Source organism: Misgurnus anguillicaudatus, chromosome 3 (genome assembly GCF_027580225.2).
Source record: "Misgurnus anguillicaudatus chromosome 3, ASM2758022v2, whole genome shotgun sequence".
Lineage (NCBI taxonomy): Eukaryota > Metazoa > Chordata > Actinopteri > Cypriniformes > Cobitidae > Misgurnus > Misgurnus anguillicaudatus.
Window position 1 is genome coordinate 40,676,017 of NC_073339.2, and position 23,863 is coordinate 40,699,879.

Genomic DNA, 23,863 nt, shown 5'->3' on the forward strand with positions numbered 1-23,863 from the left:
CAAAAATAACACCTTGTAATCACTATTGACTGCTTATATGATGGACTATCACAAACTTGTAACCAAATTTAACTTTATTTTGGCTAGAAGTGGGTTACTCTTAGCCAAACTGTATCAGGTCTACATGCACATGCTGTCATGACTCATGACCACATAATCTTTTACAAGCTGTGTACCAATTCCAAGTCCACTAAGATAACTGAAATGAGACGTCTAGCCTTCGGAGGATCTTTAATTTGCGTCACCTGCTGATTAAGCACGTGAGGCAGCGAGGCAACAAGCTGACTAAGCTTTCGGGGACAGTCTTCATTTTAAGCAGCCTTCCAATTGGGACGGCCTTACTAGCCTTCAGTCACGCTGCTGTGACGCAATCGGTCTTAAAATTCGTCCTTCAAAGGTCGCAGCCTTCAAATTAGGACACAGCTAAGTGTATAATCACTACACTGTAAAAACACTTTGCTGCCTTAATTTTTTTTTAAAGTCATTTCAACTTACTATTATTTATCTTGACTAGAGATGAGTTGTTATAACTACAGGTGAGTTGTTATAACTTATAAAATTAAGTTGGCTTTTCTCAACTCTATGTTATAAGTTGTGACAACTCATCTCTGTTGACATGATTTGTAAATCTGAGTTGATTTAACAAAAAAATTTAAGGCAGCAAAGTATTTTTTACAGTGTACAAACAGGAGCTTAAAAAACAATGCACTTTTTAAATCAACTTGAATTTACAAATTTTCAACTTGGTGAGGAGTTGCTATAAATCATAAAAACAAAGTTGAATTAGCTAAAGTAATTTCATCTTCATTTTTATAATTTACCGCAACTTCTCACTAGTAATGAAATTTTCAAATAATTGTAATTTCAAGATGATTAAAATTAAAAATTTAAGTGCAACAAGAAATGTTTACAGTGTATATAACAGGTTCACACCTGTCTCTTATTTAATAACTTATACAGCAATAGCATATTTTTTGAGTTCATGAGTCAGCAGGTTTAAGTGTAGGAATATATTATTGCATAATAATTGTATTGTTCAATACACAAATGTTTATGTTAACTAACACACCGCAATAAACAACAGAAAAGACATGCATCACTAAATTCCTTATTGTGGCTGAATCACATATCAAGCAGTGCGCATAACAAATAAATGATTCAAATAAATACCAGATCAGATAAGATGCCATGGATGTTTACCAGCAATATAAAATTGCACTTTAAAGCAGGTTAATCTTCAACCTGACAACATTTTTTGTTTCGTAATTCACAGCAGTAAATTTACAGACTAATAAGATAAATTCTCAAGACTGTGCTTAGATTTACATGTATTCATTTAGATGCTTTAATCCAAAGCGACTTATAAAAGAAAGCATTTAACAATTTGAGCTATCAACAATGATACTTTGTGTTTTATAGGCTTTGTTTTAGTTCAAAGCAGTTTTCTTAATATGATTAAAAACAGTTACCAGCCCAATTCTTGAGAAATGTTCCTTTCATGTTCCAAGGAAGAAGGTAAACAGGTTTGGAGTGACATGAGGGTGATTAAATAGTGTCATTAAATACAAATACAAATGAAAAAGGGTTTGGATATCCAGTAGATTGCACTTTTCCCATCTCTCATAAGTAAATAAAGGCCGGGTGCTGTACAGAACCTTAATGATGTCTTGGTCATGCACAGGAGACATGCACGGCAGTGTTTGAAGAGATTATGTTAAATCATAAGTCTAGCACTGGGTGACAGGAGGACAATTAGAAGCGAGATGTTTTCAATCTCACACCAACATTTAAAATGAATTCAAGGATTGACTTCAACCCCAGCTAATGGTTTTTCAGTAAGTAAATAATAGGTCATTGACTAGTCAGTTGTTTTGCGGTTCTTGAGGTCTTAGACATTACCGTTGCTTTCTAATTAGTCAAAAATTACATTTGTGCATTTGGCAGATGTTTTTATCCAAAGCGACTTACAGTGGTAAACATTTGGTCAGTCCCAATTGAGCTACAGGAACATACCACACACACCTGTTTAGTCAAGACTTGATGCATAATGTATATAATATGCATAATTAATAGTAATTAACGAAAGTGACTCTCATTGGTCGGGGACGCGCTAAAGTTCAGTTGTAAATCGGCTGGACGTACTCCGGCGGGAACACGCCCACTCTGCCGCGGCACCGCCCCCTCCAGCACTGGGCGTCTGAACAGTCGAGCAGGTCGATGACATCACCTCGCAGAAACCGCAGGTGAGTCGCATGATGAGGTGTGAAGTCGAAGAGCGCGTGTGCATGACGTGGCCTCTGAGACAGAAGCACATGTTAGAGATGAGAACTTCATCTTTCTGTTTGTGCCAAATGAACCCTATCCCTAAATCTACTTTATTATAACCCAAACCATGAACATGGCATCAACGCCATCATAGCTACGGAGATTCACGAAGAGTTCTCTTAGTCATATTTTGTCCTAAAATTGCATAGGAGAAATAAAAAAAATGTTTAAATTCATGAGGAGTTCAAAAATGGTCCCAAGCCGTCACTGGTGCAATTCCCTTTAAAAACGTCCATACATCTGGTAGCAATATGTACTCATATGAACTCTTTAGGTGCAAAGGGGTACTTTTCGAAAGGGTACCACCCCAGTGACAGCTAGGGACAGTGTAATTTGGGGTAAATTTGATAAGAAATGTTCAATAATATCGACTCTTGATTGCAGTCTTGGTAATTCCAAGCTCAGACATTTTTGAGATCTCTATTGAAACTTTAATAGAGACATTTGTGAGATTTTGTCTTTTTTAGGATAAATATCTGAGGCACAGGTAACGTGCATTTCCATTTGCTCTCAATTTAATCTTTTTGATGTCTAGGACAGTGGTTCTCAAATTGGGGTCCGGGGCCCCCAGGGGGGCCGCGAGATGGTGCCAGGGGGGCCCCAGTTTTATGACATTTTTATAAAACACATTAATTTATCATGAATTCTGTGAAATTAAAGCTAAAAAAATAAGCCAGCACTACTTTGTATGTATCATTTAATGTTTTGTTTAATTCAAATGTGAAGTTTTAGAACTGTTTTTTTGTCATAAATTTTCTTTGGGGGGGGGTGCGAAGTAATGCACCGTACACAAAGGGGGCCGCACGCTGAAAAAGTTTGAGAACCACTGGTCTATGAGAACTTGTAAAAAAATATGCTCATTTTCTAGCTTACCACTTTTAGCAAAGTTTAGCATAATCCATTGAATCTGATTAGACCATTAGCATCAGCTAAAAATAACTAAACAGTTTAGATATTTTTCCCATTTAAAACTTGACTCTTTTATAGTTAGATTGTGTACTAAGACCAACAGAAAATTAAAAGTTGCGATTTTCTAGGCAGATATGGCTAGGACTAAACTCTTATTCTGGCGTAATAATAAAGGACTATTGAAAGTAACCAAAGGGAGTATTTTCAGGCACTGCGTAATATCACTACGCCTGCTGCAGCCACGTTACAAGTCCTTAATTATAACGCCAGAATAAGAGTATAGTTCCTAGCCATATCTGCCTAGAAAATCACAATTTTAAATTTTTACCGTTTGTCTTCGTACACGATGTAACTACAAAAGAGTCAAGTTTTAAATTGGAAAAATATTGAAACAGTTATTTTTAGCGCTATGCTAATGGTCTAATCAGATTCAATGGGTTATGCTAAGCTATGCTAAAAGTGGTACCCCCAGACCCAGAGATCAGCTGAATGGATTCCAAAATGATAAAAATCAAATGTTTAATTCTAGGGGAGCTGGAAAATAAGCATATTTTCAAAAAAAGTGAAGTGTCCCTTTAAAGCGATATCTGTAATTTCATGGGATGCTTTAAATTTGGCCTTAACCTTAAATCTAACCCCAAATCTGTAACATCTGTAATCTAGTAACATGTTCTTCTAGATGAAATCACAATTACCATGCGGTTATGTACAGTATTGTGTGGTTATGTACAAGTATTTCTTACAGCTAGTGCGCTTTCAGGTTCTTGCAGGAAGACAGTCCTCTCCCTGGCAATACTGTTGATTTTGTAGAAATCCACCAGTTGGTTAAGGGAGCCAAAGCCTTCATCCCATATAAAGTACTGACCCAATCCATCTTTCAACACTTTGAAGTGCTGCACGTGGTCCCCATAACTAGTCATAAAAAAAAGAAAGTATGAGAGTTGTTTACCGTGAAGATAAGGGTGCAGATCTTGGCACGACTTGCCAGTTGAGTGAATCTGAAGATAAGAATGTTATAACGTTAGAAAGTTGTGATCAAAGGTTTGGACTGATAATCATGGTTTGACAGTCAGTCAGTTCCCAGAATGATCTTAAGTCACCCGAACACGGTGTTAATAACTTCGAATTATCAGATAACACAGCAAGTCTGAGTCAATAAACAAGTCTACGCTTGTGAGCTGTGAAAAAGATATTGATCCTAAAAAGCATCACATTATGTTTTAATAATCAAGCAATTGTTGTGGCTTCTACAGTATCCACTTTCATAGCGCTTTTTAAGTTAACAGTTGTTTGCAGAAGAATATTGCTCAACATAAATTAGTAATAAAAATGCAACCAGAGAGTTGGACAGAGTACACAACTCCATTACTTGAGTAAAAGTACAGATAATACAGCTCAAATATTGCTCCTTTACAAGTAAAAGTTTTAAAGACAGATTTTTGTTTGAGTAAAAATACAGAAGTCTTGTTTTCGGAAGTATTAAAGTATAAAGGGTAAATTTACTTTACAAAAGTTGTATTTGTTAACATTAGTTAATGCATTAGCTACTTGAAATAACAGTGCGGTAGGTTATAGTACAGAAGCAGCCATAAAAGCAACCTACAAAATACACTTTTGGTCATGACAGCAGAAGTTTAAGTTAGCTAATGTTAGATTCTGCAGAAATAACTCTAACAATGAATGGTAGCATACATGATGCACACAATAATTACCTATTTTTGGAAGTTTGCCGCAAGCCCCTTATAAAAACTTTCACTAGAAATTTAAAGTTTACATAAGGCAATAAGCTATAACAAATGTTTTTGAATTCTGTAATATAGTTCGTTTTAGGCAGAGAACATTTTTAAAGGTGCAGTGTGTAAATTTTAGCGACATCTAGTGGTGAGGTTGTGAATTGCAACCAACGGCTCAGCCCACTGCTCACCCCTCAGTTTTGAAATGCATAGAGAAGCTACAGTAGCCGCCGAAAAACATGTCAACGTCATGATTTGGTCGCACAAATTAGTTATATTAAGCTGCTCTGGATAATAATGAACAATAATGAAACTGTATTGCATACAGATGTGCTTTTAATTTTAATTGCCATCTTTTAAACCACATGCCTTCTTGTTTTCTTTAACGTTGCAGTGTTTCCAATAGATCTGAAATTTACTTGTGGTGGAAGCTGGTGAAAAGGGCAATCATTACCCACCGACAAAAAATGGTCTACTATACATGTGACAAAGAACTTATAATGTGTGACACAACACAATACTTTGATTTATCGAACATTAATATTAATTTCACATTATAGTTCATTAATCCAACCACCCAAAACTTTCTTTGCCATGAACAGAGCTGACACTGTTTGTCAAAGCACCACAAAAACACTTATAGTTTTTGCACTGACATATGGAGAAATTAAATGACCCCTTTTAAACTCAATAATACAATACTATGTATAGTATATTAATAGACAGTGCAGGTCTATAGATTATAAATGTGACTGATGTTATAATGGTTATCATTTCTATTAGATACAGCAGAAGCTGTAAAAGTGCATATCTTTCTATTTCTCTCTCACTGATAAAAAAAGCTTAATCCAGTCATTATTTCAGATTTAAAAGTCTACTTGCTGTCCCGGTGACAGGTGACTTTACAGCTTTGCGTTTTTATAACTTGAGTCAGCTTGGGCTTTGTTCTTTCAGTGCAATGGGCTTGACGTTGCTACCATCTCTGTGCAAACTTTTAGATTTTAGAAAAGATATGGTTTATTCATAATAAGATTATTAAAAAAATGGGATAAAGAAAATGCAGCGCGTGGCCGTAACAAGAGCCAGTTGTTATCGCCATAGTAACCGGAAGCACGCTCAAACTGCACACGAGCTTTAGCGTGGTAGCGCTCACGGCCGTTCACCGATCGACTCGGGTTTTACACAAAATATTAATCAGACTTCGGCCTCCAAAGTAATAAAATTAGGACCGACCCGGACCCGAATGACCATTTAAAATATAAACCCGGAACTGTATGGGTCGCGGGTCTTCCGTGAAAACCTCTAATGGTAAAACTCTGCTCAAGTTCTGAAACATGGAAGGATACAACGTGACATTGAGCTTGTTCGCGTCGCACCCGATTCATTGAGAAACAGAGAGCATGCGAACACACAGCGAACTCATCAGGAGAGACACAACGTGCTCTCACGCAAAATGAAGCCGACTTGATGTGTTGAAGGCTCAGAAACGTATTCTTAAAATACACATTTCTGTTTTAATAAATGCTCATAGTAATAGCATATTGCCTAAAACATAAGTACACAAATAATCAGTGATACATTTGCGACCCATTAAAAATTAGGGTCGCAATGGCATTTCAAAGGGTCGCATATGCGACTATTTTGGTCTAAGTGTAGTTCCCTGATGTATATAAAAACATCTCATTCTAAGGTAATAAAAACATAACGATTTATTATTAAAAGGTCTTTTTACACCCATGATAATGTAGTTTTGTATATTATATTGCATTTCTGTCAAAATATCCTTCTAAAAATTACACACTGCACCTTTAATACGAAACAAAATGTTAGTTTTTTTTTTGTAAAAACTGGAACATGCTTTGTATGGCCATGCACTTCAAAGATGAGCCGTCTACTATCAGCTGATCAGTATTAAAAAATGTGACCCCACAAGAGTAATTATTCATAGACTGTCTGTCATCATTAAAAAAAACAATCACGCTTTAGAGAAGAAAAATCATCAACTGACTTTCAAAGCTGCTACATATTAACGACTTTAATAATGTAGTGAAGTAAAAAAATAAAATATTTGTCTTTCAAATGTAGTGAGTTTCCAGATGAAAAATAGCACTCAAAAATGTTGTGTACTTAAGTACAGTACTCAAGTAAATGTACTTTGTTACTGTACACCTCTGAGTAACAATGGACCAGTATCAAACACAGAAACATTCACATACAAAAATACTGTGATATTACCCAGCAGGTACGAGTAAACTATTTAAAACCACAAAATCAATTATGCATGTCATTCATTTTAAAATCATATTGGCATTTAAGTCACAATGTGGTAACACTTTACAATAAGGTTGTACCTGTTAACATTAATTAATGCATTATCTAACATAAACTAGCTATGAACAATATTTCTACAGCATTTATTAATCTTTGTTCATATTAATTTCGCCATTTACCTATAAATTTATCAAGCGTTGTAAGTGTTAACATTAGGTAAAGCACAATGAATACGAAAAATTGTATTGACATTAACTAGGATTAACAAATAATTAAACTGTATTGCTTATTGTCTGTATATGTTACCTAATGCTTTTACTGCTGTTAACAAATACAACTATAAATGGACATTTCACAAGACTTGTTTAAGATGTAAAATAAATCTTTGGTGTTTGCAGAGTACATATGTGAAGTTTTAGCTCAAAATACCATATAGATAATTTATTATAGCATGTTAAAATTGCCACTTTGTATTTGTGAGCAAAAATGTGCAGTTTTTAGGTGTGTCCTTTTAAATGCAAATGAGTTTGCCTCTGCACTAAATGGCAGTGTTGTGTTTGGATAGTGCAGATTAAGGGACGGTATTTTCCCCTTATGACATCACAAGGGGAGCCAAAAATTACCTATTTTTTTACATGCTTGCAGAGAATGGTTTACCAAAAGTTACTGGGTTGATCTTTTTCACATTTTCTAAGTTTATTGAAGCACTGGGGACCCAATTATAGCACTTAAACATGGAAAAGTCCCCTTTAACATTTTATTATCGATTTGTTGCCTAGATTTGTTCATCATTAAATTAAATCTGACGTAAATCATTATACAAAAAAAAAACGCCTGTGGCATATGTCTTCAATCACCTGAGGACTCCGCCCTACCACACCTGCTTTTAATATGACACACAAACACTCACACATCCAGCGGCTCACTCCGCACTTTTCTTGTTCAGACAGAAACATTGCATAACAGAATGAGGAATTGCCTAAAGTATGTGGATCCATTTTTGTGTTTGTTGTTACACAACAAAGGACACATTTAGGAAGAGCAGGCTGGGTCATTGATCGTAATACAATACACCAGTTCAAATTCACTCACAACCGTCATCCTATTTCTGAATTTGTATTAAACTTCAATCCAACAGCCCAAGGAGAATTGTGTCACCTTGTTATGTTCAAATAACTGAAATATGTCACATAGCCTACCTTACAAAGGGAATTTCTTTCCTTGATCATAAATCATCTCATTACAGTTTAGATGACACATATTTTGGAACGCAATCACTTTGTGTTCTTATTTGATTACAAATGTAAAGTCTGTATGTGCAGCATCATGCAAGTCTTCACAAAAACATGGTTGTTTCAACCCATGGTTTAGTTAAATATGGGCAAACCCAACTGTTGTGTTCTAAATAAACCTATAGGTTATTGTTGTTGTTACCCAACCATGAATTGAAACAATAGGTTTATTTATAACCCAACTGCTGGGTTTGTCCATATTTAACTCAACTATGGGTGAAGGCATGAATAATAATCTTTTATGAAAGGTTAAACATAAGACCTGATATCAACATCATCAAACGAATTTTGAGCTTTTAACAATGTGCTTAGCAAAAACTTTTCTGTAAAAACGGCGTTCTTGTGGCTAAAGAGTATAAAGTGACACAAAGGTTATGGGTTCAAACCTTAGGAAACACAGATATTGATGAAATAATATATAAATAAATGCACTGTGAATTATTTTGTATAAAAGTGTCTGCCAAATTTAAAAAAGTAAAATGTTGGTGTACTTGTGCAATATTTCTATACAATAATTGGCACTGTAAAATCTTTAACTCTTTCCCCGCCATTGACGAATTTTCTCATAAATTAAGAGAAAACATTTCCCTGCCAATGACGCTTCCCTGACGAGTTTTTATGGTAATTCCGCTATTATCCACTAGGTGGCGCTCTTACCCAATTTATAAAAAACTGAAGCAAAAACTAATTAACAACATTTTAAACTCTTTCAATGTTTTGCTCATTGTTCTGAATATGATCTCTAACAAAATTCCTTTACAAACATGCACTTATTTTAGCTTTTTGAAGAAACCCATATTTAAAGTGACACTCCACTTTTTTTTAAAAAAATATGCTCATTTTCCAGATCCCCTAGAGTTACAAAAGAGTACAAACAATAACCAAAGAGTTTCGATATTTTTCCTATTTAAAACTTGACTCTTCATCGTGTTCTAAGACCGACGTAAAATAAAAGATGCGATTTTCTAGACAGATATGGCTAGGAACTATACTCTCATTCTGGCGTAATAATCAAGGACTTTGCTGCTGTAACACGGCTGCGGGAGGCGCAATGATATTGCGCAGTGCCCGAAAATAGTCCCCTGCTATTGAAAGATACTAAGGGGACTGTTTTTGGCTGCTGCGTAATATAGAGGTTACAAAAAAATGAACAAAAGAAGATAGGATGAAAAGTTTTTGTCCCGTTTTGTTTGCCTGTTCTTTAATTTGATACATTTGTATGTTTATGTATTTATAAAGAAATTTTTTCAGGAAGGTATTTTGTGAAACTTTTGTGAAAATTACGAAAATGCTGGCAGGCATCTTTAAAAAAAAGGCTGGCGGGGAATGAGTTAAAGTCCCCGTGAATCAGAAGTCGCAATCGAGTTTACTTCCGTGTTGTGATGTATTTCTGGGACAAAATAAATTTTACTCAAGGAAAATAGCAGGCATGGCTTGTGTTGATTGAATATAAAAAGTAGACACTTCATTCAGAAATGGAGTTCATTCAGAAAAACATATGCTCTCGCCCAAACCGTCTAGCTGATGTCATCAGAGAATGATCGTCACAAGAGCGCAGACGTACATTTTCGGATTTTGATGAAAGTTTATGAGGGAACATGATTTTTAAACAATGACTTACATGGATAAGTTGTTTGTAGCCCCTTATGGAACGGCTGAAATTCCACAAGGTGGGCGTATTTGTTTCTCAGACGTTGCACAATAAACGTGGCATCCGAATATGTTTATTATAAATCGTGAATGAAAAGTGAGATTAGAACGAATTTCTGTTAGTGAACTAATTGTATACACTATTTATATTGTAATTCAGTCAGAAACATCAAGATTGTGAGATGAACAAATCGTTTTGGATTAAAAGGCTTGGATATTCCATTTCCTTGGACTTTTGAGGATTTATGAACAATTTGTTTTGGACATTTTCACAGAAGCGGATTAAGGGAAGATTTTGAAGGTAAGTAAATATCCTAAATCGGCACCGCCCGGTTCAGGTAACTAGCAACTAGATTACAGTTTTATGACTGCTAAAAATCATATTATGCTTTGTGTGTGCGCTTAATGGAATCCCGAAAGTCTAAGCTTTACAACGATGTGCCGCATGACCGTATATTTTAAAGATTTAATGCTTCAAAGTTACAATGACTTAATGCAGCCTCACGTGCAAGGGAGGGGGTGTACCGTGTACGGCACAGTGTTCCTTATCAGGTTTTAATTAACACTGCAATATTTAATAAAAAAATAAATATGGTCAGTTTTGATTTCATGGGGACTTTAAAGAATACTTTTAAGTCATGACACCATGGCATTATTTGTGCATTATGGCACTCGTTTTGTATATAATCTCCGCATAAATGCCTTTCATTCATAGATCCTAACTTTGGACATGAGCTTATTTTTTAATTACTTTAGCCCACCAGAGATCTGACCTAAAACGATGAATTCTTCTGAGACAGAAAGATAGTGACTGAAAAAAAATCGAAGGAGAGAGAAATTCAAACTCAATCACTGTGCAATGAAACCAAAATCCAAAATAAGCCATCTCTAAAACCTGAGGCCAGCACAGATGTTTCGATGCATGTTTACATATGTATGACATAGGAGAAGTATAAATAAAGACTAATATGTGACCCTGTCTGTAAAAAAATAAAAATCCTGTATATATAAAGCATTATGATATTAAGCTTTCATAATGTGTATAATTCACATTATAATTGCTTTACGATTACGGTTGTTATGTATTTAATACATAATTGTAATTACAGTTATTATATCCTTAAAAAGTGAAACCATAGACAGCAGTAATGGATTATAATTGTGCCTACGCAAAATGTATTATTATAGTAGGATTTTTGGGTGTGAAACCAACCTATAAATCGCCTACTATCGCACATCTGTGTAAATAGACATTTTACTCAAAATCTTATAGCCTATACGATAACATTTCTTCCATTAGACGCTTCAAAGAAAGTATTACTGAAACCTCTTCATTTCTTGGCACATCTAATAGGAGAGTACTAAACTGTTTAAATAGGTTTCAGAGAGCTGGGAGCAAAGCGATTACATCACATCCACTCCAATTAAAGTGTGTTAATGAAGAAACAGATATAGGGTAACAAGGACCCACACTGACGCACACACACATACACACACACACACACACACATACACACACACACACACACACACACACACACACACACACACACACACACACAAGTACAAGCAAGTCACTGACATTTGTTAGGTCTTTGTTTAATCTACTGTAGGTAGGTTTCGTTTTAAAGGGGTGTATCTGACCTGACAGACACAGAAAATTCTCCCGGTGTGCTCTCGCTCTCCCTGATAAGAAACGCTCCACACTCCAGAGGTCTCAGACGGTTTTCCGCATCCAGTCGTGAAATTCCTCCCACGAACCACCTGCGAATTACAAGATATTCAGTTTGGCATTATATTGTAGATTTTTGAAATAAAAAGGGTTTTATAGACAGAATTGTCACACTGGTTGTTTCAGATATATAATATTGCAAGACACAAAACATATAGTTTTACATTTTCATCAAATTAGCACTTATTATTTCCCTATATTTCCCCACATTTAATTTTCATATAAAGCTTTTTTTATAATTCAATAGATTTTATTGTGAAAGGAAGGAATGAACTCCTCCATTGATGTCAAGACACAGCATGTTTGCTGAGATTTGGTCTGGGTTTTGATTTTGGCTAAACTTGAATGTCTGGCGAGTGTCTTAGTCATTCAGTTTGAAGAACTGCGTGATAAGGGATTTTCCTTTCATAGCTCATTTCAAGTCTTACCGGAAGGCCAAACCCACAGCAATTTACGAGTCATGGTGTGGTTAAATACGGGATGACACAGATTAATTTTACAAAGCAAATGTACACTCAAAAAACGCTGGGTTATTTTTGGGTCCAAAGGGTCAAGCCCAGATGTTGTAAATGTTTATATTTGGCCCAGCATTTTGAGTTGAAACAAACAACCCAGCATATGTTAAATTACAACCCGAATGGGCTGGGCTCATCATTTTTTGACCAAACACTGGGTTAAAAATAACCCAGCATTTGTTTTGAGTCTAGCATGTGTTACTTGTATATGATAGCATACCATATAGATGAAGGCTGGGATTGTAGTCAGAGCATTTTGGAACTTAAACCATAAACCTTTCTGAGAAAGGATGGGTTCCTTAAAGGGGACATATCATGAAAATCTGACTTTTTCCATGTTTAAGTTCTATAATTGGGTCCCCAGTGCTTCTATCAACCTAGAAAATGTTAAAAAAATCAACCTAGTAACTTAGTTTTGATAAACCATTCTCTGAAAGCATGTGAAAAAATAGGTAATTGAAATTTGGCTTCCCTTGTGATGTCAGAAGGGGATAATCCGCCCCTTAATCTGCATTATCCAACCACGGGACTGTCTTTTAGTGCAGAGATCAGCTCATTTGCATTTTAAAGGACATTCCCAAAAACAGCACATTTTGCTCACACCTACAAAGTGTCAATTTTAACATGCTATAATAAATTATATACATGATATTTTGAGCTAGAACTTCACAAACGTACTCTGGGGACACCAATGATTTATTTTACATCTTAAAAAATGTCTTGTGTATGTGATACTTACGCGTGAGGTCTTACATTGATATAGTTCTTCGGCACATATCCTCGTCTGCCCTGCACCTCAGCTATGTACCAGTTTGGATCGTCATCCATGTTTATCACCTAAAGAAAAGAAAAGATCAATGTTCACCCTGTTGGAAAAACCTAGAAACATCCCAGAAATTCTAGTGGATTACCTCAACTCTTTTTTCAAAGCATGCACTTTAAATCTTTTTACAGTGCTTCTTGAATGTGTTAGCATTTAGCCTAGCCCCATTCATTCCTATGGCTCCAAACAAAAGTTTTATTTTGCCACCATACTTACCTGTATACTTACGTATTAGCATTAGCAAAACATTTAGACACGCCCCTTCCTCTCAAAACCCTGCCTTCCTCAGACTCAGATCAGCAATCGAACACCGTTTGTTCGTCATTTGGATGTTACAGGTAAGAAAAGTAAACAATACTGTACACCCCAGCACTGATTTCATATTTACACTTACCTATGTAATTACTATGACTGTAATTGGCAAATTAACGGTTGAAATATAGCGTTTTCCCCTGACAAACTACACAGTCAACATTTGAAGTAAATCAAAAAAGTTTATCAAAGTTGTCTTAGGATAAGAACAGTTTTTGGGTATTGGTTTTAAGACAACTTTTATCAAAGGGTTTGATCCACTTTAAATGTTGACTAGTAACAAACAATCTCCCTCCGCTTTCCGTTCCCATATATGGACAGAAACGTGAACGCGATTGACTGACAGCGGCTCAAAAGGTTCTGGCAAGAGGGGATACAGGTACGGTAAAATCTCGCGTGGTTTTGGGAGATGGTTCTCACTGCGGAACACAACATCCACTTTATATACTTTGTTCCGCCAAATGAACCAGTATATTTGCGTTGTTGCAGCCCGCAATAAGTTGCAACCTGTGGTCGCCAACGTTTGCTCTTATCAGTTTAAGTGTACGTTTGATTAATAATATCATAGCTGCCAACTCTCACGCATTCGCCGTGAGACTCACGCAATTGACCCCATTCTCACGCTCTCACGCCACACATCCATTTTCTCACGCAGGCTCGTGCCCACCATTTAGATTCCCATTGAGTTTAATAAAAGACATTAAATAATTTTATAAAAATACCTAACTGTAAATACTGTAAAACGCCTATCTCTATCTGGCGTGCCTCCAACAGCATAAAGCGCTCGTCAAAGTCAAAATGATGCGAAGGCGAATCAAATCAAAGAAGGTGGAGTTATTGTCTACAAATGCCGAAGCGCCAGCTACAAACTACAGAGAGCGAGTGCGCGGCTGCGCGATGGTGAAAGAGCAACGCACGATGTAAGTAGCTAAACCAGTGCTCGCAGTACTGACACTTTTATATTTTAGCGTACCTTCACTGTCTTATGTGCCACCACTTCTCATGGTGCTGGTACTTTGCTGCAAAGAGTCAAAGAGCATTTCACTTTATGTGGCGCTGCGCAGGAAGTTCGGCAGCGAGGACATCAGAGTACCGCGAGAGCAAGTCGAAATGTTACAAAAGGGTCCGCCTTTACCTTTGCTCTCGCGTGACTCTGATGTCATACGCCGATCAGTCAGCTCCGCACCAGTCGAACACACAAAGCGTCAAGGTCTGGATGAAAAGCAGAGATTCCACGCACGCAGATACCCTCAGAAAACAGCAATTTTAATCAACCATCACTCGCGTCACGTGTGTATGTTTGCAAGCAGTACAAGCCTGCGTGATGTTTGCGGTGACAGGTTTTAATAAAAGAGAAAAAGGTCAATTTATATTTGACATCTATAAACAATAATATATACGAAATATAATTATATGGTCTTGACGTACACATTATCTCTTGCTTTAGTTTAATATAAACTACTAATTTGGTTTATTTGATTGTGACAGTCCCTCTATCACCAATCACAAATCATCACTTTACGCTTCTCTTTCTCACTGGATAAACTGAATCAAAGCTGCTGTCATCTGCAGTTATACATTTTACAGAGACCAGTATTCATTAGATTTTAAGAACTTTTTTGGCACTTTTATCAGAAGGAAAGCATAATAGAAGTGTATAAAATAATAATAAAGACTCTAATCTCAGGCATTTAAACTCAGTAAAAGCTTTTATTTCAATTTAATTTCTAAAATATGATTCGATTTGTATTGAAACATTTTAACGCAGTCTTTTCCAACTATTTAACACAGAAATAGCTAAAATCCACACTATTATCTATTGGCAAATGGTTAGGACCCCCCCCCAAAACAAATAAATAAAATAAAATCTCACTCCAAGCTGAACTCAGAAGTTGGCAGCTCTGTAATATAGTCAAGAAAGATTCATAATTTAGAAAGTATCACAGTTAGGTGTAACGGGAAGGACACGTTCCTGACAATGTGAAATCACTGAAGGAATTTATTTGTACATTATCCAACTTATTACAAAGCTATTCCTATACGAGTAAATATAAAAACAAATGTATTTGATATCTTTTATTAGCAAATAAAAAAAGTAAACCATCTATGAGGGAAACCTGTTTCCTATTGGCTGTAAGCAAAGACGCGTTAAAACGTCCATAAAAGATAAACATTCAATTTATTAATTTCTAAATAACATGCCATAGCCTATATATTTTAATAATTATGCATATTTATACTGTATTCATTCATAGTTCTTAAACTGCATGTGGTAAGATTACTCGTAGTAGGCTTACCCGAAATGTTTTACTCCAAAACATTATAGCAAAAACACATTTCACCCTAAAGGCACTACTTTTATTGTAGGCATAAGTAAAGTTCGTTTTTATGTCAAAAGAATAACTTAATTACGTTACGAGTTAATGCGGAAATGGTTACGCTGCAACACGTGTATGACGTGTCTTGTGGTAAAACTGTCGTCCAATGGGATCTCTGGATCTGGATCCAGCTCCGCCCCTGGATCTGAATCCAACCCCGCCCCCTGGATGTCGTGTTCTGCAGTGAGGCGCTACTGGGTTTTGGGGGTAGGATTTGGATTAGAAACAGCGGTTCTGGCTAGATAGGATACACCTACGGCCTAAACCTGTGAAATATTGGGATTTGGGGGATAGGATTAGGATGAAAATAGCGCATGTCCGGCAAGATTTTGACCGTAGCTGTATCCCTTCCAGCCACAACCTCAACGCGTTCTGTTTAGAAAAACATGATCAAGGCCACGTTTTCTTTATGAAGTTTACCTTATAATTGTTTCACTTCTGAAAAGAACATTTTAAATGACATATATTATTTTCCTTCAAATATGTTTAACTGATCGAACCCTATTTGCACAATATTTTATTTTTATTTTCTTTCTTTCTTTTATTTTATTTTCTTAACTGTAACATTGTTTTACTATGTCACAATACAGTGTAACTATGGTATTTGTAGTAAAATTACATAATTCATAATTTAACCATATTGTTTAACTATTGTAACCATAGTAGGACTAACACAAATGTTAAAAACAAGATTAGCCTACATTTTTACAATGATAATATAAAAATTGTTAATTTTCTTGTAATGTGCACAAGTCATTTTACAACCAAATTATGCATGCAATGCTTTCCACATGAATGTAATGATAATGTATGCCTAATGTATTTTAACACCAATCTCATTTGATTATTTTACACACAAACGTCTGAGACAAAATTGATGCTTTAATAAAATTTAACAGAGAACTCTGCAGAGCTAAAAATATAAAACCTCCGAGCAATAAAAAATTCCTCAGGGTATCTTGATGATAGAGAAACTGAAATTTCCATAATGTATTTCTATAAAAGACAGCGCTTTTAGGACACATATTTCAGCTCAGTTTTTCACTGTATCTGCACACACAAAATGTTTGATCAAGCATCCCTATAGTATTACTGTACTATGGCGTGTAAACATACATTTGATGCTTGCACTCACCTTAAGGATGTCCCCCTTCTGAAAACTAAGCTCATCGCATTCTGTCGCTCTGTAGTTATAAACTGCTTCAGCCTCCATTGTAAAAACCAATAAAGAAGACAAATAGACAAGCAGTGAAAATAAGAAAGTGTGAAGAGACAGAAGGATGAAGAAGGATGGAATGAGGGAAATGATCAAAGATGATGTAACATGGAGATTGAGGAAGATGAATGAAGAGAATAAATTAAAGAGCGATAACGAGAACCCTTCAGCGCAGACAAACTAGACCATAAACACTTTGAATATGAGAATATAAGTGTGTCTGCTGTAGTACAGCTGTGCATAATGAGAATGGGAGAGAGAGAGAGAGAGAGAGAGAGAGAGAGAGAGAGAGAGAGAGAGAGAGAGAGAGAGAGAGAGAGTTACAATATATGGATTTATTTGATTATGTATTTGTTTCTGGTGGTATTATCCTTTTTGATCTAAAAGCTTGTGTGGTTAACTGTGTTATTTATAACTAACCCTTCGCTTTGTACAGGTGTATATGCCTTTGTCCATATACAGGGTTCCCACATATCATGTAACTTCTGGAATATCATGGAATTTAAAAGGTCTTTTCCAGACAATAAAAGTCAGGGAATTTTATATATATATTTTTGTCCAAGTCATGGAATATTAGGGATTTTATTTGTTGCTTTAAATTTTAGTTTCCATTTATGAAAATGTAATACGCTTATTAACTTAAGGAAGGAAGGAATACCATTTCCGGGTCCAAGTTTCCGCTGTTTATTGGCACTGTTTATTAATTTCACACATTAAACCAAATGTTTTTAAACTCACGGTGTACACTATTTTATTATGGCTCACAGCATCCCGTACATAGGTCATGGAAATTCAGCTTTTTGGTCAGTGAAACTCAGGAAATTTGACATTTGAGTGGAAACCCTACATATATTTAACAAATGTCTGTGGCTTTTACTCTGTTTATTTTGTATCTGTCTGCAGTGTTTATTTAGTGTTTGGATGTCTTATTACTAACTTAACTGCTGATACATACGAAATTTTGACTTTATAATTTATGACTTTCCCTTTCTTTATTGTAAAACATTGGAAAAGTAATGCAGTATTAATAAAATGTCTGTCTAAAAATATGAATTGATATTATATTTAGGCCTACTGTAAGTCTTGATTTGTTGAATGTATTTTTTTTTCACTTCCATTTGTGCTATTTGTGTTTTGATGACTTTTCCATTATTGTAAGGATAAAATCGAAAATATAAGCCAAATAAAATAAAAAAATCGCAAACCTTGTTTGGTGCACTAATATAAAATTAATCCAGCAGTAGAAAGAATGTATTCGCACACAGCGACATAAAGCATATTGCTCTATTAAGAAAAACATTTATTTAGCGATGTCAGATGCCATAAAATGTGCAAAATAAATTACATTTAAAAGAGCTTTGTCTCTTGGGTCACTGTGGTTTTCCTTTATTGTAAAATGTGGTAACTAGAAATTAGTAATAGGCCTACTACTAAAAAAGTGTGTCCAAGCACAATAATAGAAAGGCGAAGGGAAGGAAAAGATGTGGTAGAAAAAAGTCTACAAGCAATAGGCATAACCACACCCTGGAGAGTATTGTGAAACAAAACCCATTAAATAATGTGGGGGAGATTTACAAAGAGTGGCCTGCAGCTGGAGTCGGTGCTTCAAGAACCACTATGCACAGATGTATGCAAGACATTTCAGCTGTCACGTACGTGCGTGCGTGCGTGTGTGTGTGTGTGTGTGTCTGTATCTGACTGCGAGTTGACATCTTTGACATATGTGTTGATGGCAGCAAATCCCACATACACCCTATTCATCTAAACACAGAAAGACTGATGCAAGAAAGTCACATAGTGCGAATGAGTAAGAGCACAATGAGAGTTGTTTTGGATTGTAGCTGTGAGCAGGTGAGTGCAGAAATGTATTTAAAATCAATGCTATGGTAGCTGCACTTCAGGCATGGTTAGATAAAAATCAGCATTTTTATACCACAAAGTTTGTTTCTGTAAGAAATGAAATTAAGGACTATATTATCTACGTGCTTACAGGCTTCTTCAAACTGCATGCCAAGGTTTGTTTTATGGGCACCATAGTTACTTTGAGCTGACAATGGAAATGAGCCATTTGGTTGCCTATGGTTGCTATAGTTTTAATGCAAGTACCATAGTCAAATGGTTGTTATACATAAACTATGCTATATGTATGATGTAATGATCCAAAAGGGTTGACTCATTATTAAGAGTTTGTGTAAGGCATGTGAATATATTATACAAATGTGTGCTCTTTCTCATTACAGACTATTAGGGCTGTCAACGGTGGAAGCTCTATCTCAGCTTCATATTTATTTGTCTGCTGTCCTACAACAACACAGAGAGAGAATTAAAGAAAGCCATTGGAAGTCAAGTTCATGATAGTGCCTGGTGGATGTTTTGCAGTATGGCATCTAAACTCTTATATATAAAGATTTTAGAAGTTTTATAGCTTGATATTGTAAAAAATACACAGTTCTGTCATTCATTAGAAACCATTTATGTTAACATTTATGAATTTAGAAAATGCTTATCAAAATATTTCATCAGTTTATAGCTCATCAGTTCAGTTGTGAGCTACTGTATAAGAATGCATTCTGGTACATAAAAGGAACAATGAGAGGATTTACATAAATAAATGCATACAGTTTGATGAATGTACATTTTTAGTAATAAAGTATGCCATAATGGTTTATAGATTGTTCAGATATTGTACTCAATACTCATATGCAGTGGCGGCCGGTGACTTCTTTTTCAAGGGTGCATGATGCGATGCTCGTCTAAACATTTATTTAGGCCGTCATGTGTATGGCTCGTCATGGCCAAATATGTGTTCGGTGCATCACTTTTATCATAAACACTTCAGACATGTGTGCTGTAGGTTGACATGATGCACCAAACACATATTTTGACAAAATAACCCACACACGTGACACTCGCGCCCCTCGGTAAAGAACAGATATTATTTGCACGACTGCCACTTAGTAAGTAAATGTAGATTAACATGATCTTGTAAACATACACGCTTACAGTGTTACCCCATGACACCTGGTTATATATTGACGCAATCTGATTGGCCAAAAGCAAGTCGACACTATTTTTGGCACAATTATTTTGATAACTAAGATTTTTAAAGTTAAATTAGCTTAAAATTTTAACGCAGCCAGGTAACTTAGTTTTTTAAGTTGAATCAACAAATCTTTTTTATAGTGCAAAGTAAATGCAACAGATCAATCAAAATGGAAGTTTTGTGCTTTTATATGTTATAGATATAAACAAACGTGCTCCAAAAACTGACAAAATCTCCCTTAGATGATACAAAACTTTGCAAGGTTGTAAGGTAAACTAAACGCTATTGGCTATTTTTAAAAGAGGACCGCCCTAACTTCTGTTTCAGAGGAAATTACATTAGCAAACAAAGCTGTGTATTTCATGACGCTGGGAGTTTTCAGCCTGATCTCATGAAAAATCTTACATATTTTACAAGTTGGCTAATTCGTATCAATTCATATGAAGCTAATCATGCAATATCGTATGATTCTCATGAAAAAACCAACAACAACGAAACCGAACCCGTAACTCCACACCTAACCTCAATGTCACAGGGGTAAAGGCAATCGTACCAAAACTTACGAATGTGGTCATATGAATTAATAAGAATGAGCCAACTCGTAAAATATGTACGAATTCTCGTGAGATAGCATTGGTCTTTTAAAGAACTCTTATAATCAATTAATAGATATATGATTATTCCATTAAAATGTCCTTATTGCACCTTTAATGAATGTTTTGTAAATATTTGCATAAAGTCTGGTTGCTAATGTAGGGTATTATTGTATGGCTGTCATAGTGCACAGCTTTGATTGGCAGATGCACAGTTTTGCTGCTTCCTCTGGTTGGACTGGTTGGCATGACAACCCTGCAATGGCTGAAGAAAAAGGATATGCCCAGCAGAGTAAGGATTTTAGGAAATACTCTACAGGATTTGTTAATCGCATGCACCCTAAAGAGGACACATTCCTCTTGTATCGTTCATATGTTTATCCTCTCTTGTTCTATTGTGACAGCGTTATAAAAACTTCAACACTGTGTTAATACCGGGCATGTTTAATCTTGCTACTAGACATCTATCTTCTTGCCCAGGGGAACTTTTTTATTTGCTCATTGCAGTGGTTGCATTTTACAGCTTGGGAGACCTAAAGCTGCAATCTGTAAATTTCTGTCATCTCTGTTTGAAACATAACATTGCAGGTTACATTACGTACTCTTTGCGTGAGGTGAAGTCAAATGCCGTCAAACTAACATTTTATGTGAATGTAATCATACTTTAAAAATCATAAACTTAGAAATCCACCTATACTTGTCCCAACTTTATTATAACCTTGCAAACCGAGGTAAGGTGCAACAGATTTTTGTTTCACCCAAAAAGTTACAGATTGCAGCTTCAATGGAGCTGTCAGATGTGTTGCAATTTTTACAGAAGAGGAATATATCAAATGCATATTATTTGCATGTATGTTTGAGTATAGAGTTATAAAGTTTAGGTGAAAATGAGTGTTCAGTGTAAACTAAGTGGTTGGAATGATCTCTGCCGAAAGTCAAATCCCCAGGATCATGTCTAATCCCCTCTTGATTTTTACGAATCCTAACAAGACAACAATACAAATCTTTGTATGAATTGTAGAGTTCATGAACCATCCTTCCTCTGATTGGCTAGGAGACACTGAGGAGCTTTTTGCCCCGCCCCCTCCTGCCATCTCATGACAGTGGACCTTTCTAGATGGCAAACTGGTTAATCTACCTGTCAGTCTGCTGGTGGAGGGTGACATAACTGGCAGCGAAGCACCCACAGAGCTCAGAGGCATTCAGGTTTGCACATACCAGAGAAAAAATATTGTCATCATCTAAATTAGTTTAATTGTATTTTCAAAGATGTTGTTTTTCTATTGTACAACACAAAAGATATGTTTCGAAGAATGGTTTTAGTACAACGAAACCAAACAGGAACCGGTGTCAGACAAGTAACACAATTTTAAATGCAACAACTTGGCATATCAAAACCATAACAGTACTTTTTTGTTATTCTTCTAAAGTTATGCAAAACGGAAGTCTGGTCTCTTTGTATTTTTCTCGACACCTTGGGTAAGAGACATGCATCAATGCCAGCTTGGCGCCAGTAACTTTATGACTGCTGTGATGCGTTGAAAGATGTCAAATTTTAACACAGCTTGGATGAGAATATGAGCAATTTGATTGTTATGTTGTGGATGTGACATTTTTAGTCTAAAATACAAAAAAGTTATCTGATAATGTTGTTTTTACCAATGCCAGCTGTTTATAGACGGTTTCAGCACTAACAACATAAACAAACGGCTTTCGTGGTCAACACGTAACTTCCGGTAATCTCCGCTAAGGATAAATAACAACAAAGTACTTTAAACACATTTTATTTATATAACAAGCAAAATAAACAACACGTAGATTACCTAGGAAACCAAAACATTTGTTATTTTTCGACGAGGTATTTGTTCAAGAGTTTAGCAAATAGTCAGACCATTAAAAAACTGAAACCGGAAGTAAAGTTCGGACCAGATGCGTATCGTGTCACGGCACGTGCGTCAGATGAAATCGTCTATAGTTTTCTAAACCCCAGAAAAAGTCAAAACTCTTTTTAAGGGAAATATGTTATGGATGTGACCATTTTTTAGGAGAGTTTTTTCAGGACACAAGTTTCTGTGTATTAAAATGAACAATAAAGCTACCCAACAAATGGAGAAGGGACGGCTCTTCAAAGAACAAATCATATATATATATGTATTTTTTTTTTTCACAGTTATGAGGAAGAAACAGTGTTATGTGATCATACTGAAAGCTGCACTTACCTAACTATGGAAATAATGTAAAAAATGTTTAAAACTTAAACCGATACATTGCCATTTTAAGCCACCAAATATTGACATCTGAAATATCAGTATGGTTAAAAACTTTGGTTAAAACTTATTTTTTTTCAGGGTAAGCTATAGGTCTGTTTGTCACACAAACCGTTCATAGTACCTTAGATCTGTGGTTCTCAAACTGGGGACCACGAGATTACGTATATTATAGGAATAAAACAAAAAAACAAATAGAGCTATAAAATTAATGTGAATGGCATATCTTAGATCAGGAATTTCCTAGCCTCAGACGTCACGGCCACAAATCTTTGCAGTCTTTAGCACCCCCAACGAAAACAAGAAAAAGCTGTTTGATCTAAGAAGAAAGCTGTCATTTTACATCAGTTACAGTATGCTTTATCAAGATCTAATAAATGTTGTATTTTTAAAAGTATGCAAGATATTTTAAGACGTTCCTGAATGATGGTTGCACACCGAAATCTCCACACCCCTAAACATGAAGCAGCATAAAGCAAAATGTGATTGGTAGCTTTTCATTTCAGTTATATCTTGGGCAGTCCTTCCCAGACCTTAAGTAGTTTGGCTAGTTGGCATATGGCTTAAATCTAATGAGATCCTGGGTTTAGGGTTAGGTTTAGGGGTAAGATTAGGATGAAAACAGTGTTTTTGGCTAGATGGCATACAGCTACAGCCTAAATCCTGTGAAATGTTGGGTTTAAGTTTGGGGGTAGGATTAGACTAAAAACAGCGCTAATACAGCAAGATTTCACGAGATTTTGTCCGTCACTGTTTTTTTTAGTAAATAATTTAGGTCAAGCGGACAAAACGTTTGAAAATCCC

The 23,863-nt window shown here is 35.7% G+C and overlaps 1 protein-coding gene across 1 annotated transcript; it reads right to left on the reverse strand.

Moving 5' to 3' along the window:
• Positions 1-1,877: 1,877 nt before the first annotated feature.
• Positions 1,878-17,400, reverse strand: grapb (GRB2 related adaptor protein b). Its single transcript, XM_055205975.2, has 5 exons — positions 17,076-17,400; positions 13,167-13,264; positions 11,825-11,944; positions 3,978-4,146; positions 1,878-2,297 (listed from the first exon to the last, which is right to left on the reverse strand). Exons 1-5 carry the CDS (start codon positions 17,151-17,153, stop codon positions 2,118-2,120), a joined length of 645 nt encoding a protein of 214 aa, XP_055061950.2. The 5' UTR covers positions 17,154-17,400; the 3' UTR covers positions 1,878-2,117.
• Positions 17,401-23,863: the final 6,463 nt, after the last annotated feature.